The sequence below is a fragment of the Mixophyes fleayi genome, chromosome 4, assembly GCF_038048845.1.
Source record: "Mixophyes fleayi isolate aMixFle1 chromosome 4, aMixFle1.hap1, whole genome shotgun sequence".
In the NCBI taxonomy this organism is placed as follows: Eukaryota; Metazoa; Chordata; class Amphibia; order Anura; family Limnodynastidae; genus Mixophyes; species Mixophyes fleayi.
Window position 1 is genome coordinate 7,862,928 of NC_134405.1, and position 19,148 is coordinate 7,882,075.

Sequence of the window (19,148 nt, forward strand, 5' to 3'; positions counted from 1 at the left end):
ATCGGAGAAGGAGGTAAGTGCCGAGTGGCGGGAGGGTGAGGGCAGGGGGGACGGGCAGCTCGGATCACGGGGGGGGGGGGGGCCTTATGGGGGAATGGAGGCCCCCTTAGCCCAGGGGCCTCCATTCCCTTAATCCGGCCCTGCTTAGAACTATAACATTGTGTGATATTTTCCATGAGGCTTTGCTTGCAGACAATGTATACAGCATGATGTGCAATATATTACATTGGTGTAAAGTTGTATTTGTGTTACTGGAGTTAGCACATAGTTATATGGGATATAACTATAACATATACATAGATAACCCTCTTGGTGCTCACAATGACCACACCTGATTAAGCAGATGTCCAAGGAGACTGCAAACGCCTAAAAAAATCGAACAAAATAACAAGAAAAGTGACTGCGCTCAATAGGTACATAAAGAACATGTATTAATAACATATATTTATAATAGGTCTCACTGCAAGAATAAAATACAATTATTATATTGTAACTTGACCATATATAGATACTATAAGGTCTATTCTCCAAGGCTTGAAATAGGTAATTAGATAGAAACCTTCTGTCTCTTAACTGAATAGATGAACTTACTGCTGATCTATTCTGGAAAGAGTCTGATGGTGTTTCTATTATATCGAATTACCACTAATTGAATATAGTGTATAAGATGTATTATGAAACACTAGTTTATCATAAATAAATGAAAATACTGCTTTGTTACTAATCTTATTGAACTCAATTACAGGCTTTAGATATAATTGATAAAGGTAAAAACAATGACACCTGTTGCCCCAATATAATTGAGGCAACAGGTGTCAGTGTATGAAGAATATTTCCTCATCTGATCGATGCCTCTGAAGTAATCACCAATTAGGGTGAAGAAACGCGTTAGGACTATCTACATATTTCTGATTGCCTGGATGCCAACTTTATTCACTTATGGCATGGAGCCTGATTGGTACTATTGTTCCTGGTGTGCAAGAGGGGGTTGCTCACATTGTATAGACAAAAACAGGGATACTCTGTACTTTCCAAACACATAATTAGTGCTGTACTAACTACTTTTCTGTATTAAAAACAGGGAATGTTAGTTCCACATATTGCTATATATCTTAAGCTGACCAACTTGCGCCAAAGTTTTCCCATTCTGGTCAGTCCTAATATGATCAAACGCAATACTTTTTATCTGGGCTTAAGGCTTACCTGCATACAGCTTTTAGGGGTGAGTCTCTCCCAAGCACTAGCAGCCATAGGAGACCTGGGACTCACCTGACACAAGTTGGAATTAATGTAAAGAATGGGGTGCAAGAGTGATGGGACTTACATTATGGGCCTGATTCATTAAGGATCTTAAATTAAGAAGTTTCTTATTTATGACTCCTGGACAAAACCATGTTACCATGCAAGGGTGCAAATTAGTTTTCTGTTTTGCACATAAGTTAAATACTATCTGTTTTTTCATGTAGCACACAAATACTTGATAGCTTATTTATACACTGAAAATTAGAGATGATATTAGTGTGCTACATGAAAAAACAGTCAGTATTTAACTTATGTGCAAAACAGAAAACTAATTTGCACCCATTGCATTATAACATAGTTTTGTTCAGGAGACTTAAATAAGAAACTTCTTAATTTAAGATCCTTAATGAATCAGGCCCTATGTGTTTGGAGAGTGCAGAGTATCCCTATTTTTATATATATATATATATATATATATATATATACACTTTATGGACAAAAGTATTCAGACGCTTGATCATTACACCAACAGGGACTGTAATGACATTGTATTCAAATACATATTCTATAATATGGAGTTGGTCCCCCTTTTGAAAGAGATAACAGCTTCCACTCTTCCAGGAAGTCTTTTCACAAGATGTTGGAGTGTTTCTGTGGGAATTTGTGCCCATTCATTCTGCAGAGCATTTATAAGATCAGACACTGATGTTGGATGAGAAGGCCTGGCTCGAAATCTCTGTTCCAGTTCATTCCAAAGATGTTTGATTGGGATGAGGTCTGAGATCTGTGCGGGCCAGCCAAGTTCTTCCACACCAAACTCATCAAACCATGTCTTTGTAGTTCTTGCTTTGTGCACTGGTGCACAGTCATGTTGGAATAGAAAAGGGCCTTTTCCAAACTGTTGCCGCAAAGTCGGAAGCACAGCATTATCCGAAATGGCTTGGTATGCTGAAGTATTAAGATTGCCCTTCACTGGAGCTAAGGGGCCTAGCCCAAACCCTGAAAAACAGCCCCATAACATTATCCCTCCTCCACCAAACTTCTTAATGCATAATGCATTCAGGCAGGTAACGTTCTCCCTCAATCCACCAAACCCAGACTCACCCATCTGACTGCCAAACAGAGAAGCGTGACTGGGCACTCCACAGAACACATTTCCACTGCTCCACATTAGTATTGGTGTGCTTTACACCACTCTATACGACACTTGGCATTGGTCTTGGTGATGTGAGTCTTGCATGTAGCCGCTCGGCCATGGAATCCCATTCCATTAACCTCCCACCACACAGTTTTTGTGCTTATATTACTGCCAGTGGAAGTTCGGAACTCTTCAGCTCTGAAATCAACAGCAGAGCATTGGCTTTTACGTACCATCCGCCTTAGCAGTCGTTGATCCTGCTCTATGATTTTATGTGGTTTTCCGCTTTGTGTCTGAGTTGCATTGTTCCCAAACGCTTCCAATTTCTAATAATATCACTTACAGTTGACTGTGGAATATCCAGCAGGGATGAAATTTCACGAAGTGTCTTATTGCAAAGGTGGCATCCTATCACAGTACCAAGCTTGAAGTCATTGAGCTCTTCAGAACGACCCATTTTGTATCACAAATGTTCACAAATGGAGACTGCATGGCTGGTGCTGGATTTTATACATCTCTGGCAGCAGGTCTGATTGAAACACCTCAATTCAATAATTAACAGGAGTAGCCAAATACTTTTGCCCATATAGTGTATGGTTCTCATGCCAGCATGGTGATATTTATACATGTTTGTTCCTGAAGTGTGAATATCTGTTGGCTCCTGTAATGTATCAATTGCTCTCATATGCAATTTTTTTTATACTTAGTGTCAATCCCACTTTATTTAGTGCCCAAACTTAAGTAATACCACAATAATGAAGAAATATTATAACAGGTTAAAAAATAAATTGTCAAGGAACTAAGAAGTTGTATTTTTAACAATTGTATTTAATGTACACAAAGCACCAATCACTTTTCACAAACTCGTTATGTTTTAATATTTCACTTGAAAACTTTATTAAATGGTCAGAGCATAGGATATGAAACATTTGTAATGAATTAAATAAAGAAAATTGTTTTTGTTTATCAAACTTGGGGGTAAATGTATGAACATGCGGGTTCTTCAACACCGGCGTGTTCAGCCTGTTCGGCGATTAAATTTCAAGCGGCGCTGCATTGTAAAGTGAAGTTTCCCTTTACAATGCAGCGCCGCTTGAAATTTAATTCATTTACCCCTTGGTCTGTAAAACAGTGCCCTGATTAGAAGCTTTTTCTCTTCTTCTTTTTGTATCATGGCTAAATACCTCTTAGTTAGAAGAGGTTAAATATATGTGAGATGAGTTATCAGTCCACACCTTAAATTACATATATAGGTGCATGGAAATATTAAAAATTAGATTATATACATAGTACACTAGGCGGTACAGAATTTTGTCATTGGTGCGGATCCCTCTTCTCTCTATCTATAGATGAGTAAACTACAAACATCTATCTCACACTCATTTTTAAAAAACAAGACTGTTACCAGCACCAAGGATTGGTACCAGAGATAACACTCTTAAGAAGCCTTCAGCTGCTCACAGACATACAAAAATACAATCAAAACACAATTTATAGAAATTTACCATCATTGAATCCTTACTTGGAAAAATGTAACATTATAAACAGGCTGTTTGAGACATGAATGATTCTAAGAACAAAGCCAGAATGTTACTAAATGTAATTTATTATGACAACAGTCACAATGCTTATTAGTAAAATGGTTATTAGACTGTGACATACTGAAATAATAAAAATATTATTAAAATTAGAGATGCTCATGCTTGATTCCTGGAGAACCAAACACATCAAACCTAGGGGATCCGAGTATGGAGCAGAGTCGGCTTGGTATTTTATTGTTTTTCCGGAATCTAAATCGAGGCAAAACAGTTTTATATATGAAATACTATTGAGCCTTTTAGCAATACTTAAAGTATTAGACATTCACCATTCTGTTGTACAGGTGATTAGTGATCAGTTGTGACTGAATACATCACATATAAATACTGAGACTGTGTCACCTGGATTCATCCTTCTGATGAACGTCCAACAGCACAGAAACGTGTCAAGGGTCTTACTACAGTCTCCATAAGGATTGGTCACATAATTCTCAGAAGTAGATCTCTGCTTTCAGCATTTGAGCTGTGTCAGCTCACGGTACTTGGATGGACACAAGGTCTGATAAATTCAATATGTATTGTGAGAATATTTTTCCCTGTCATATTAAGCCAAAATACTGGTAATTGAAGGGTTTTAGATTTCAACATTACTCACCTTTATACTGACTGTCTCCTTACAATCTTCGATTCTATGAATGATTGACATTGCTAAGTTAGCTGTTCAAGTCTGTTCTCTGAATTCTTCTGTTATTAACTTATCTGATATATTATCCTAACTGCTAATTCTAATCATTGTATGCATAAATCTTTGAATCATGTTCCTTAGGGTTCTATCACCTGCTTTATAACAAGTGAAAAGGAGTTTTTTTATTCTGTAAAATGAATTTGATTGTTTTAAATTAGGTTCTGTGATATCTATCATTCTGTCTTAATTTAGATGAATATTAATCTGCCATAACAAATTAATTTACTTATATATTTTGTTATGGTTTATTTTTAACAATTAATTTTAGTTATGTTAGTGTTACTATTGATATTCAGAACACACCTTTCTGCTCTCACTCTCTGTCTAGATAATAGATTAATCCTAAACAATAGGTCCATTTGTTGACATAACAGGATGTCAGAGACTGCAGTGATCTAATTAAAATGTGAGATTTTACCAACTGCCAAGGTCTAATTAGTATTTTCCTTTGTATTCAGTGACCTTAGGAATGTTTATACCTCATTTACATGTCAGTGAGATTTACATGAGAGACCTGGAGACAAACAGTCTGAGAACCTTCTGGTCATCCCGGGAACTATTGAAGAGAGATGGGGAGGAATGACTATAAATAGGCAGTATCAGCCCAGTGTTAGTGAGTTGGTGGCTGGAGAGCTGGAAGGATGGAACAGTAAGAATGATCAGGAGGGAAAGAGATAGAAGGAGAAATCTTCACAGTAAGGTAATTGTATTATACATAAGAATATACTGATATATACACAAACATTTATAGATATTATGTTATAGATATTGTATTGTTATAAGTGTGTTCTCCCATAATCGTATAAACTAAATTTTGTTGTACAATTAAGATTAAAGTACTAATATTCTCATGAGCCAATAATTGTATATATGATAATGAATTTAGTGTGGCAATATTTCTATCAATAAAAAGAAATATGTATATATCATAAATACTGTATGTATTAGAATCACACAATGAAAAGTGCGAATATCTGTGCTATGATTCTCTATCTTTTTTATGAGTAGAGCTTTTTTGAAGAGATTCTTTAGCCAAATACTTGCAGAAGACAACAAGATATCTGAGATAAGATTTATATCTCATTCCCTTTGGTGCACGGATATTGATTAGAGCACATCACTGTTTATTTAAATTTGTTTGATAACACTACACTGTTTGGTGCTTTTTCTTGTGTGATACTTTATAGATATATACCTGGAGCAGGTGTCTAAGGAAAGAGCAGCCTCCTGTATGGTGTTAATTTAATTGATTTTTATTTGTTTATCACTTAATATTGGGTAATCAGTTAGTGCCACAAACTTTATTCTTGTGAAGATACATATATGTACTCAGTGGTCACTTTATTAGAATCACCTTTCTAGTATTGGGTAGGACCCTCTTTAGGTTGCTGCTGCATGATTTACTGACTATATATTACATTACTGCTGAGTGTCTAATTTTTAACACTTGTTCTTCTTTAGTGTACTTGCTGTGAATTTTATTCACATGAAAAACACCTACATCTAAAGATGTAAACTGTTAAATAATAGTGAGTCTGTGCGGAGTCTATTTAGTACAGATAGAACTTCACAGTTTTCATTTAAGTATGTATGTTTCTGTATCACTGTGCACAAAAATAAAAACAATGGTCAATGTCTGTTTCATAGTTGTTAGTGTATAAAACATTTTTGTATTCTGTATCCAATATAACATTGCAATTGTTCAAGTAGTTTCATTAATGTAATAATTAGGCTGCTAAATCTTAACACTCTTTTTGCTTACAGGTGAATTAATGAGCAGGATTCCCATTAATAACAGAAGACATTTTGGGAAGGTCCTTGTTCTCTGAGTGTCTCAGTGTTCCAAAAGACTCACCCACAAGTCATCTATACTACAGTCATCAGTTCTTCTTTACAGCAGCTAACTTCATTTCTGAATAGGATAAACTTTCTACAACTAACTTGTTGTCAAACACATGATGAATCTAAAAGGAGAGAATCCCTATCTGTGCTCTGAATGTGACAAAACATTTTCATGTAAGTCAAAACTGATTACACATCAGAGGATTCACACAGGAGACAAACCATTTAATTGCTCTGAGTGTAGCAAATGTTATACCCAGAAATCAAAGCTTATTGTACATCAGAGGATTCACACAGGAGAGAAACCATTTAAATGTTCTGAGTGTAGCAAGTGTTTTACCCAAATGTCAATTCTTGTAAGACATCAGATGATTCACACAGGAGAGAAACCATTTAAATGTTCTGAGTGTAGCAAGTGTTTTACTGCGAAATCAAAGCTGGTCGAACATCAGAGGATTCACACAGGAGAGAAACCATTTAAATGCTCTGAATGTAGCAAATGTTTTGCCCTAAAGTCAACTCTTCTACAACATCAGAAGACTCACACAGGAGAGAAACCATTTAAATGTTCTGAGTGTAGTAAATGTTTTACCCAAATGTCAATTCTTGTAAGACATCAGATGATTCACACAGGAGAGAAACCATTTAAATGTTCTGAGTGTAGCAAGTGTTTTACTGCGAAATCAAAGCTGGTCGAACATCAGAGGATTCACACAGGAGAGAAACCATTTAAATGCTCTGAATGTAGCAAATGTTTTGCCCTAAAGTCAACTCTTCTACAACATCAGAGGATTCACACAGGAGAGAAACCATTTCAATGCTTTGAATGTAGCAAGTGTTTTACCAAAAAATCATATCTTGTTGTACATCAGAGGATTCACACAGGACAGTGAGAGTTAGTGATTGATGAGCTGGAAAAATTAATACACTTGCCAACTAGTATATTTCTGACTCGTTTTGTCGCATCTTTCAGGGCGGTTTCATCAGAGGTTGATGAAACCACCCCCCAAAGAGACGGAGCTAATGTGAGCTAATTGAATATCTTTAGTGAGTTTGGATGTCTGTATTTTGAAATTTGCCTTTAGAAACTTTCACTTGCCTACACTAGGATCTATATATTGTGATGTTATATATGTATGACTATTTTATATTATTTAAAATTGTTATAGATTAATAAAATCAATAGATTGGATTTTATACTACTTTTTTCATTTCAAACAGTGCTCTCCTTTTATTATTTACGGTTTTGACCTTTTTAGCAGTAACAGTATCTGCATATTGTTGTACGTGGTTGGTGAAGCACCCTAAGGAAGTAAACCCGTTAGCGCCCTATTGGTTGTTTTTTTCCTTTTCTTTTATTTATGTTCATGCCTACACATAGTGATCTGCATATTATTTCTTTAGAGCGGCTTACTAAATTTTTTTTTGTTTGCACATACACAGTGGTCTTAATTGTTCTGGCTGCACTCCTTGGTGTCACTGATCTCTAAAATGGTTCTGCTCTCTGTGGACAAAGCTGGGTGACCCCATGGGAGAGTCACACAATTCAATTCTTAACAAATACAATTCCTTTCTTCTGCATATACTGCAAAATATACAAACACTGTACAGTAACGTAACATGGCGTTCACATGTATGATTGTACGCATCAGTTCATAAGGAACATAATATTGATTATTGTGTTATAAAGTTAGTTAATAAGTTTACTCTGTGTTATTCAATGTTTATGTTTGTATATTGTCTACCTAGTGGTTCCTGATAATACAGCCAGGTGTGAGCCATAGATAATGTGGGCTTATTGTTTAATCACCGGGACTTAACGAGCTTTCCAGATTGTGTGGGTTGGGAGGAAATATGATTATGTTCTCAGTGAGCTCTATTAACTTGGGACAGATAAGTCGAGTATAGTCCCAAGTCAGTCCAGAAAATATTGCCACCATGTAGTTCCCTATGAGTATTATTACTACCGCAGGGTATAAAGCTAGGGAGCATACTGTCTGAGAGTGTGATACTTCATTGGAAGGCTGAGCAGGAATTCAGGTTCCATCAGTCTGTTCTTTCCATATTTGGTTTAACCGGCCATGTGAGACGATATGCCAGACTGTGAGACACGGAGCTATTCCCTATTGTGACTCAGAATAATAGAATCACTGTCACAGACTGTTTAACTGCTACATCCCAGACATATCTATATATTATCTACTAGCACTGTGGGATAATGTGTGTAATATATATTTAAGAGTGTGAGAATTATTCTCCACTTCTCATCCATGTACCACCACCAAAAGAACGGACAGACAGACGATCTACACTAGAAGGTAAAGTTCATAGCCATAGTATATTCACCACTTTATGCAAAATGTCTAAATACTGACATTGTATTACATACGATCCTCTGGTGCACCCTCAGTAACAATGTGATATATATAAGTAGGATGGAGGAAAGTAAAAGACCCATGACGGAGAGGTTCTCCAGGAGCTACACCGTGGTATAATAACTATACAGGTAAGTCTGCCAGAGATAGTCTGATTGTCATCCAGAGAAGACACTTCTGAATGAATATGAAATTGTCTGTTTATATTAGAGATGCTCACTGACCCCCATGTTTTGGTTTTGGTTTTGGATCTGGATTACCTTCAGGTTTTGGTTTTGCCAAAATCGCCCTCGCTTGTTTTGGTTTTGATTTTGTTTTGCTTTTTTTGACAAAATGCCACTTTTTGGGCTAAAAACACATAATTTATATATTACTTTGTACCTACATTATTAGTAACCTCAATAACACTAATTTCCAGTCAATTTTTGTTTGCACAGAAAAAAAACTTTCAAATGTCATCTTGAATCCTGCCATATGTCTTAGAAAGTCTATCCCACATGACTAAACTGGATGAGTAAAAACAGCTATGCTGTGTTAGAATTAATAGCACAACAAACTTTTTTCTTTTAATTTTGTATAATGTTTATATATCAAATTTAAACAGAAGACGTTAGAGCAAAGTAATACCGTCTTAGTGCAGTATCAACCACTGTGAAACAAGTCATGGTAGTTCCAATTCAACAAAACATTATCGCAGACTGATTTGGCCCAGTTATTGCTTTTCAATGAAAGATGACACTGGGGGACATTTAGTAAAGCAGGTTTATTTGTGTGGAAACAGAGGTGTTTCCCATAGCAACCAATCATATTCTAGCTTTCATTTTGGTTGCACAATTTGGAAAATGAAAGCGCATTTCTGATTGGTTGATATCAGCAACACCATCTTTCCTACACAGTTATCATTCCAATAATGTCCCACATGCATGTGGTCTGTTTTATCTTACTGACTATCAAAATGTGACTCTTTTAAACTTGTCAGTAAGCTTACTGACGGTTAGGAAGTAAGCCTTTACCACATCACCACTGAAGGGACTATGACACAAAGCACTGCATGTTCCTGTAACCATCGGCAAAGATCAAGTTTTCTGTGTGGATGGAACATTACATGAACAATAGATTTGAGGACGGTCTTTGGTGCACGCAAAATAAATGTTAATCGTCCTTTACATTTTAAGGACAATGACAAAGCATGTTCATTTATCCAACAGAGCAAACTAAATAAGCTCCTGTTAGTTTACAAATAATGGGGCAGATGTTGATTTAAAAGGGTTAATGCTCCTATATGTCCCTTCATATATGCAAATCATTAAACGAGTAATGCAATAGACCAAAATTGTTCCCACAGTTCTATGGTGAAATTGCTTCCACAATCCTTAACAGCTGTCTAGAAATCCCAATGCATCTCCACACAGATCTGACATTCACATCAGGACCTACAGTGTAAACATCTGCTCTTCCATGTCCATGTTTGTGGATCGATGAACCAAATATGGCAGCTGTTATGTTTATTAATTGCCCAGAGGTCTGGTAAACGTGTTCCTGGTTGGTGTATTGGAAGGGGTGGGAGAAAGATCACTGCAGTGTGTCTAAGAGCGTTTAATATGTCAAAGTTAACTTTAAAAAACAAGAAAAGAAATAAATTAGGGAAGTCAACCACTGTTTGTAAGAATTTCAATGCAGAACTAATAAATAACACGTACATTTATTTTAAAAGTTTTCTTTTAATAGAAAATACATCCAAGCTGGATTTTGTCTATGATGTCAAATGACTATTTATATGTATTTGAGAGACTTGCATATTGTTATTATTACTAATAATAAGAGGCATGTGTGTTTGGGGAGAATTATAGAATAATAATAAGAAGAAGAATAATGATAATAATAAGTATTTTTGGATCATGATAAGTAACCTTGTTTATTGACTATATGGAGCATATGGGCTGGCACCAGATCAGATGTGTTAAAGAAAAATGTAAAGTGCAGATGCCATTTGGGGTGATCACTGGCACACAATGCCCCAGACTAGATGCCCCCCCCAACTCTCCCTCCCCATGTACCCCTGGCACTATGTCACTGTGACCACACGGCCACGCTACTTTTCCCAGGGAAGAAGTAACTAGTCTGCAACAACCAGACCTAACGGTCTGCAGCCTGATCTGCACACAAAGGAAATTCTTTACCTCTCACATGAGTCCCAGGGAGAGAGTTTCCGCGCTGGGACGGCAGGAGCCGGCTGGGGGGCTGTGCATGGTCCCCTCAGACAGTGCATAGATGGCAGGACATGATTTGCAGCGAGAAGCGGCTTAGTGCACAGTCCCGATCTCCGACAATCAGCCCTATTCACAGGAATGGGAGGAATGTGCGGCGCCTGCCACTCAACCTACATCTGGCCACGCCGGGTCCTAGTGCCGGAGACTAGGCTCAATGCCGACTGTGCCGGATCCAAATCTCGCAAGATCCGAGAAGTGTGTGAGGCAAGTGTAGGCAAGTCTCTCTAGAAGCTTGGAGGGGCATGAAAGCTGAGAGATGGGATGGTAATTTGACAGAGTTTGGATTAAAATATATTTTTTTCAGAATAAGAATAATCACTACGTGCTTGTATAGTGATGGAAAGATACCAGTAGAGAGAGATAGATTACAGATTGTAGTTAGAGGTGGAATGAGCACAGGAGACATGAATATACCAATCTGTGAGGGTATAGGATCAAGACGACAGGAGGTAGAGTAGGAAGATAAGAAGAGAGTAGATACTTCCTATTCATTTGTGGGATCACATGAAGAGAGGGTGTCAGAGGGTAGTGGGAAGGAATTGAGCTGATTGCTTGTCGAGGAAGAAGATACCATTTCTAGTCTGATCTTATCAATATTGTCCTTGAAGTAGGAAGCACGATCCTGAGCACTTATAGTAGATGGAGGGTTTGGGGTGAGAGGATTGAGCAGAAATTTAAATGTGTTAAAAAAGTTTGGGGTTAGAAGCCTGAGCATAGATGACAGATTGGAAGTTTGCTTGTTTTGCAGTGTCTAGAGCATATCGATAGGAGTGGTAGATAGAAGTATATGTGAAGAAAACATTAGAGGTAGGAGATTTACACCAATGACGTTCTGATTTATGGAAAATTTTTTGAAGATTTCGTGTCACTTTAGTGTGCCGTGACTGACATTGAGGTTAATGTGTAGTATAAAGAATCACTGGAGCCACTTGATCAAGGGCTGTTCCTAGGGTATGGTGAAAATGAGCTACTGCCATAGCAGAGGAGGAGAATGTAGAGATTGGAGAGAGAAGGTGTTGGAGACAGGTGGAAAACTGTTGAAGATTTAAAGAGTTAGGATTTCTGTGGGTATGAACAGGCTTTGCGGAGTTTGACAGCAGAGAGGTTAGAGCAGTGGGGGTGAGCGTGTAGCTGGCAAGGTGAAGATCCGAGAGGGGGAAAGGTGTGTTAATGAAATCAGAAACTGAGCATAGTCTAGAGAAAACAAGATCAAGGCAGTGGCCATCCCGATGTGTAGAGGATTCAACCCACTTGGAGAGAGCAATTTGGAAGCTGGATTATCAATAGAGATGTTGATATCACCCAGGATGATGGTGGACATGTCAGAAGATAAGAAGTGAGGGAACCATGCAGAGAAATCCTCAAGAAATTGTTGATATGCTCCAGGGGGGCGATAGATCACAGCAACACGCATATGGATGAGGATAAAGTGAGTGGTAAAGATGAAATCATGGGGGGGAGGGATGAGGATGAAATGTGAAATGAGGGATAAAGATGAAATGTTGGGGGAGAGGGATGGGGATGAATTGAGGGCTAAAGATGAAATCATGGGGGGGAGGGATGAAGATGAAATGAGGGATAAAGATGAAATGTTGAGAAGATGGATGAGGATACAGTTAAAGGTGAAGATGAAATGTTGTGGGGAGAGGGATGAGGATGAAGTGGGGGTAAAGATGAAATGTTGGGGAGAGGAATGAGGATGAAATGAGGGATAAAGATAAAATGTTGGGGGAGAGGGATGAGGATGAAGTGAAGTGTAAAGATGAAATATTGGGGGAGAGGAATGAGGATGAAATGACGGATAAAGATGAAATGTTGGGGGAGAGGGATGGGGACGAAGTGAAGTGTAAAGATGAAATGTTGGGGGAGAGGGATGAGGATGAAATGAGGGATAAAGATAAAATGTTGGAGAGGGATGGGAAAGAAGTGAAGTGTAAAGATTAAATGTTGGGGGAGAGGGATGAGGATGAAGCGAGGGGTACAGATGAAATGTTGGGGGAGAGGGATGAGTATGAAGTGAAGTGTAAAGATGAAATGTTGGGGGTGAGGGATGTGGATGAAGTGAAATGTAAAGATGAAATGTTGGGGCAGAGGGATGAAGATGAAGTGAAGTGTAAAGATGAAATGTTGGGGGAGAGGGATGAGGATGAAACAAGGGGGACAGATGAAATGTTGGGGGAGAGGGATGAGTATGAAGTGAAGTGTAAAGATGAAATGTTGGGGGTGAGGGATGTGGATGAAGTGAAATGTAAAGATGAAATGTTGGGGCAGAGGGATGAAGATGAAGTGAAGTGTAAAGATGAAATGTTGGGGGAGAGGGATGAGGATGAAACAAGGGGGACAGATGAAATGTTGGGGGAGAGGGATGAGTATGAAGTGAAGTGTAAAGATGAAATGTTGGGGGAGAGGGATGAGGATGAAGTGAGGGGTACAGATAAAAAGTTGGGGGAGAGGGATGATGATGAAGTGAAGTGTAAAGATGAAATGTTGGGGGAGAGGGATGAGGATGAAGCAAGGGGTACAGATGAAATGTTGGGGAGAGGGATGAGGATGAAGCGAGGGATAAAGATGAAATGTTGGGGGAGAGGGATGAGTATGAAGTGAAATTTAAAGATAAAATGTTAGGGGAGAGGGATGAGGATGAAGTGAAATGTAAAGATGAAATGTTGAGGGAGAGGGATGAGGATGAAGTGAGGGATAAAGATGAAATGTTGGGGAGAGAGATTAGGATGAAGCGACGGGTAGAGAGGAAATGTTAGGGGAGAGGAATGAGGATGTAGTGAAGGGTAATATAGTGAAGATGAAATGTTGGGGGAGACAGATGAGGATGAAGTGAAGTGTAAAGATGAGATGTTGGGGGAGAGGTATGAGGATGAAGCGAGGGCTAATGATATTATGTTGGGGGAGAGGGATGAGGATGAAGTGAGGGCTAATGATATTATGTTGGGGAGAGGGATGAGGATGAAGTGAGGGTTAATGATATAATGTTGGGGAAGAGGGATGAGGATGAAGTGGGGGTAATGATATAATGTTGGGGGAGAGGGATGAGGATGAAGTGGGGGTAATGATATAATGTTGGGGGAGAGGGAAGAGGATGAAGTGAGGGGTAAAGATGAAATGTTGGGGAAGAGGGATGAGGATGAAGTGAGGGAAAAGATGAAATGTTGAGGGAGAGGGATGAGGATGAAGTGAGGGGTAAAGATGAAATGTTGGGGAAGAGGGATGAGGATGAAGTCAAGTGTAAAGATGAAATGTTGGGGGAGAGGGATGATGATGATGAATTCAAGTGTAAAGATGAAATGTTGGGGGAGAGGGATGAGGATGAAGCGAGGGGTACAGATGAAATGTTGGGGGAGAGGGATGATGATGAAGTGAAGTGTAAAGATGAAATGTTGGGGGAAAGGGATGATGATGAAGTGAAGTGTAAAGATGAAATGTTGGGGGAGAGGGATGAGGATTAAGTGAAGTGTAAAGATGAAATGTTGGGGGAGAGGGATGAGGATGAAGTGAGGGGTAAAGATGAAATGTTGGGGGAGAGGGATGAGGATGAAGCAAAGTGTAAAGATGAAATGTTGGGGGAGAGGGATGAGGATGAAGCGAAGTGTAAAGATGAAATGTTGGGGGAGAGGGATGAGGATGAAGTGGGGGGTAAAGATGAAATGTTGGGGGAGAGGGATGAGGATGAAGTGAGGGAAAAGATGAAATGTTGGGGGAGAGGGATGAGGATGAAGTGAGGGGTAAAGATGAAATGTTGGGGGAGAGGGATGAGGATGAAGTGAGGGATAAAGATGAAATGTTGGGGGAGAGGGATGAGGATGAAGTGAGGGATAAAGATGAAATGTTGGGGGAGAGTGATTAGAATGAAGTGGGGGGTAAAGATGAAAAGTTGGGGAGAGGGATGAGGATGAAGCGACGGGTAGAGATGAAATGTTAGGGGAGAGGAATGAGGATGTAGTGAAGGGTAATGTAGTGAGGATGAAATGTTGGGGGAGATAGATGAGGATGAAGTGAGGTATAAAAATAAAATGTTGAGGAGATGGATGAGGACACAGTGAAGGGTAAAGATGAAATGTTGGGGGAGAGTGATGAGGATGAAATGAGGGATAATGATGAAATGTTGGGGGAGAGGAATGAGGATGAAATGAGGGATAAAGATGAAATGTTGGGGGAGAGGGATGAGGATGAAGTGAGGGGTAAAGATGAAATGTTGGGGGAGAGGGATGAGGATAAAGTGAGGTGCAAAAATTAAATCTTGAGGGAGAGGGATAAGGATGAAGTGAGGGGTATATCTGAAATGTTGGGGAGAAGGATAAAGATGAAGGGTCTCATGTTGATTTGAATGTAATTTACATTTTTGGTGCATAATACGTTTTTTTACATGTGGGCGTGTGTACAAACCACTAGTCTTGGATCTAATGCCTTGTGATCTTGTGCTGAAGTACAAAGCGTATTATACACCAAAAATGCAAATTGCGTTCAAAACAACATGAACCTTGAAATGTTACATTCTCCTGATTTCACAGGTGCTCCAATTATTTCCACACAGTAGTTTGACCTTTCTTACTTTATATTAGTTTTTCATTACAGCATTTGTGTAAGCGGTAAGTGATGTACAGAATAATCATATCAGCATGAAAACAGAACCACGGTCCTTAAGGATATATTTATGATCTGATAAGTTTTGTTCTGAAATTAAAAACACAATCCTGCCTCTGGCAAAACATTAGGGGCCTAAGTTATTAAGGAAGATAAGGCTAAAAAAAGGAGTAAATGTTCTCTGGGATAAACCATGTTAATCAATGCCAGGGGTGCAAATTAGTTTATTATTTTGCACATCAATTAAATACTGGCTGTTTTTTCATCTAGCACACAAATACGTAATGTACCCACTCTATTGTTAACCCCTTTTTGTGATACCAATCTATCTGCGGACTCTAATACCTAATAGCCGTGGCTGCGGCAGGAAGCTATCTTGCTCCTCTTAACTAGAGAATTACCATCTGATTTAGCGGGATTTTCATCTGAAGCTATATTTCCTCTTATGCATATGCTGTCTATGAGTATTAAAGAGTCATTACCATCTTTAACAACCACTGATCTGGATACCTGGTTGTTTACACGTAAACTGGACATCTTCATAGAATAAGGAACTAGTGCAGTGATGGGCAAACTTTTTCAGGAGCGGGCCAAATAAAAAAGAAAAACTTTAGGCGGGCCAATATAATTTATTAAAAAACTCAAATATCGAAATATATAATACAATTTTTTTGAATGGGACGGGAGGGTGTTATATAGCAGTGTTACCTCTATAAGTGCAGCGATCGTACAGACACAGCACTTTTTTCAGCAGGTTGTTGCAGATCCGTCTTTCTGGTGAGCCACTAACTGACAACACAGCAGCCAATCAAAATCCGCCTTAGTATATGGCCCAGCCCATCTCTTCTCACATGACTTTCAGCCATTAGGGGGCAGACAGGTGTCTGAGTGATTGACATACGAAGTGTCCTTTTAGGAAGTAGGATGAAGTGTAATGGTGGAAATAGCTGGGAAGGCATAAAAATTAAGGTTCTGATACACAGGATCGGCCCTAATAATTTTATGCATATTTTAATTAAATTTAAAAAAATATAGGCGGGCCGGATAGAACCTCTAAGTGGGCCGGATCTGGGCCACGGGCCGTAGTTTTCCCATCACTGTACTAGTGCATTAGGCAAAAATCTCTTTTCTCTAATAGGAGCTATATGATGTACATTATTATCTGCTTTACTCTTGTTTGAATATTGACCATTGGCCAATTTTTATACCTCTGATATTTACTGTGAGATTTATCCATACTACCTCATGTATGTGTTTTTTTATGTGATCTGTTGGGATTATTTTAATAAATGTTTAAATAGGGGATTTTGCGCAACTCTCCGTTTGCTCTTTTGTAGATCTTTATAGAGGTTCTACACTGCCTCTTTTTTTGAGTTGCTGCATCTGATGCCGGGATTTTATTATTAATAGTTGATTCAATTGTGACATATATTAGCGCCAGAAATCGAGGTTTTTTTGATTGATCTCCTGATGAAGCCTGACAAATATACAGACGAAACGCGTTGAGGACAAGCGATTCTATTGTGGGACTATTTATTCTTTGTTTCTTGATCAGGAGCGCACACTGTGACTTAGCTTCTATTGGATATAACAGCTGAACCAGACAGTAGTTACCATTCGCTGATGGATGTCACAAAGAAACCCAGATAAGCATTTTATACTTGTTCTTATGTAAGTGTGATACTTATTTTCTGTGCAATAAATCTGCTGAATTTACAGTGTTACACTATGATGGTTTTTCTTTCTACCTATTCTGTGTACTGCTGAGATGTCTCAGCAGCATCTATAGAGATCACAAGTATACAAGAAGTGCCATTATCGGAGTTATCATGGGATGTTTGGAGAAATTGCTCATTATACAGATAAACGCTAAAGATTGTTTATTTGGTACGCATTTGCCGTATTAGAAAGGATATCATTGGGATTGCATGAACGCTCTGCTCACGATTTGCCATATATGTTCACATTTGCACTATATCTTTTGTGAGACTGTCACGTCCACCTATATATGATAGTGAACTTCCTTTAATATTTTCATCTATATGTATCTCTCAGTACTGTTGACACAAACAATACTGCACCATTTTGGCGCCCTATCCCATGTGCTTATTTTCCTATATGTATATATATATATATATATATATATATATATATATATATATATATATATATATATACATAAGATCTGTTAATATATGTTTAATATATGTTTTCAGTTTTATATCTGAAATATCATTGAGCCTTTTAGCAATACTTAAAGTATTAGACATTCGTCATTCTGTTGTACAGGTGATTAGTGATCAGTTGTGATGAATACATCACATATAAATTCTGAGACTGTGTAGATCTCTGCTTTCAGCATTTGAGCTGTGTCAGCTCACGGTACTTGGAGGAACATAAGGTCTGAGAAATTCAATATCTATGGTGAGCCTCTTTTTCCCTGTCATTTTAAGCCAAAACACTGGTAATTGAAGGGTTTTAGATCTCAACTTTACTCACCTTTATACTGACTGTCTCCTTACAATCTTGGATTCTATAAATGATTGACATTGCTAAGTTAGTTGTTCAAGCCTGTTCTCTGAACTCGGCTAATGTTAATTTATCTGATATATTATCCTAACTGCTAATTCTAATCACTGTATGCATAAATCTTTGAATCATGTTCCTGAGGGTGCTATCACCTGCTTTATAACAAGTGAAAAGGAGTTTTCTATTCTGTTAAATGAGTTTGATTGTTTTAAATTAGGTTCTGTGATATCTATCATTATGGCTTAATTTAGATGAATATCATTAATAATCTGCCATAACAAATTAATTTACTTAAATATTTTGTTATGGTTTATTTTTAACAATTAATTTTAGTTATGTTAGTGTTACTATTGATAGTCAGAACATACCTTTCTGCTCACACTCTCTGTCTAGATAATAGATTAACCCTAAACAATAGGTCCATTTGTTGACATAACAGGATGTCAGAGACTGCGCTGATCTAATTAGAATGTGAGATTTTACCACCTGCCAAGATCTAATTAGTATTTTTCTTTGTGGTAAGTGGCCTTAGGAATGTTTATACCTCATTTACATGCCAATGAGATTTACATGAGAGACCTGGAGACAAACAGTCTGAGAACCTTCTGGTCATCCCGGGAACTATTGAAGAGAGATGGGGAGGAATGACTATAAATAGGCAGTATCAGCCCAGTGTTAGTGAGTTGGTAGCTGGAGAGCTGGAAGGAGGGAACAGTAAGAATGATCAGGAGGGAAAGAGATAGAAGGAGAAATCTTCAGAGTAAGGTAATTATATTATACATAAGAATATACTGATATATACAGAATTACAATTATTAGCGTTCTATACTGTGCATTGTATAATCTGTACTTTGTATTATCTATTAGTAAAAG

At 38.1% G+C, this 19,148-nt stretch overlaps 1 protein-coding gene across 1 annotated transcript in view; it reads left to right on the top strand.

Moving 5' to 3' along the window:
• LOC142149622 (uncharacterized) overlaps window positions 1–19,148 on the top strand; it is a 276,122-nt gene that overhangs the window by 207,771 nt on the left and 49,203 nt on the right. Inside the window, 1 exon segment of the mRNA XM_075204945.1 lies at window positions 6,701–7,372. Within this exon segment, the coding sequence (XP_075061046.1) occupies window positions 6,701–7,372 (672 nt within the window).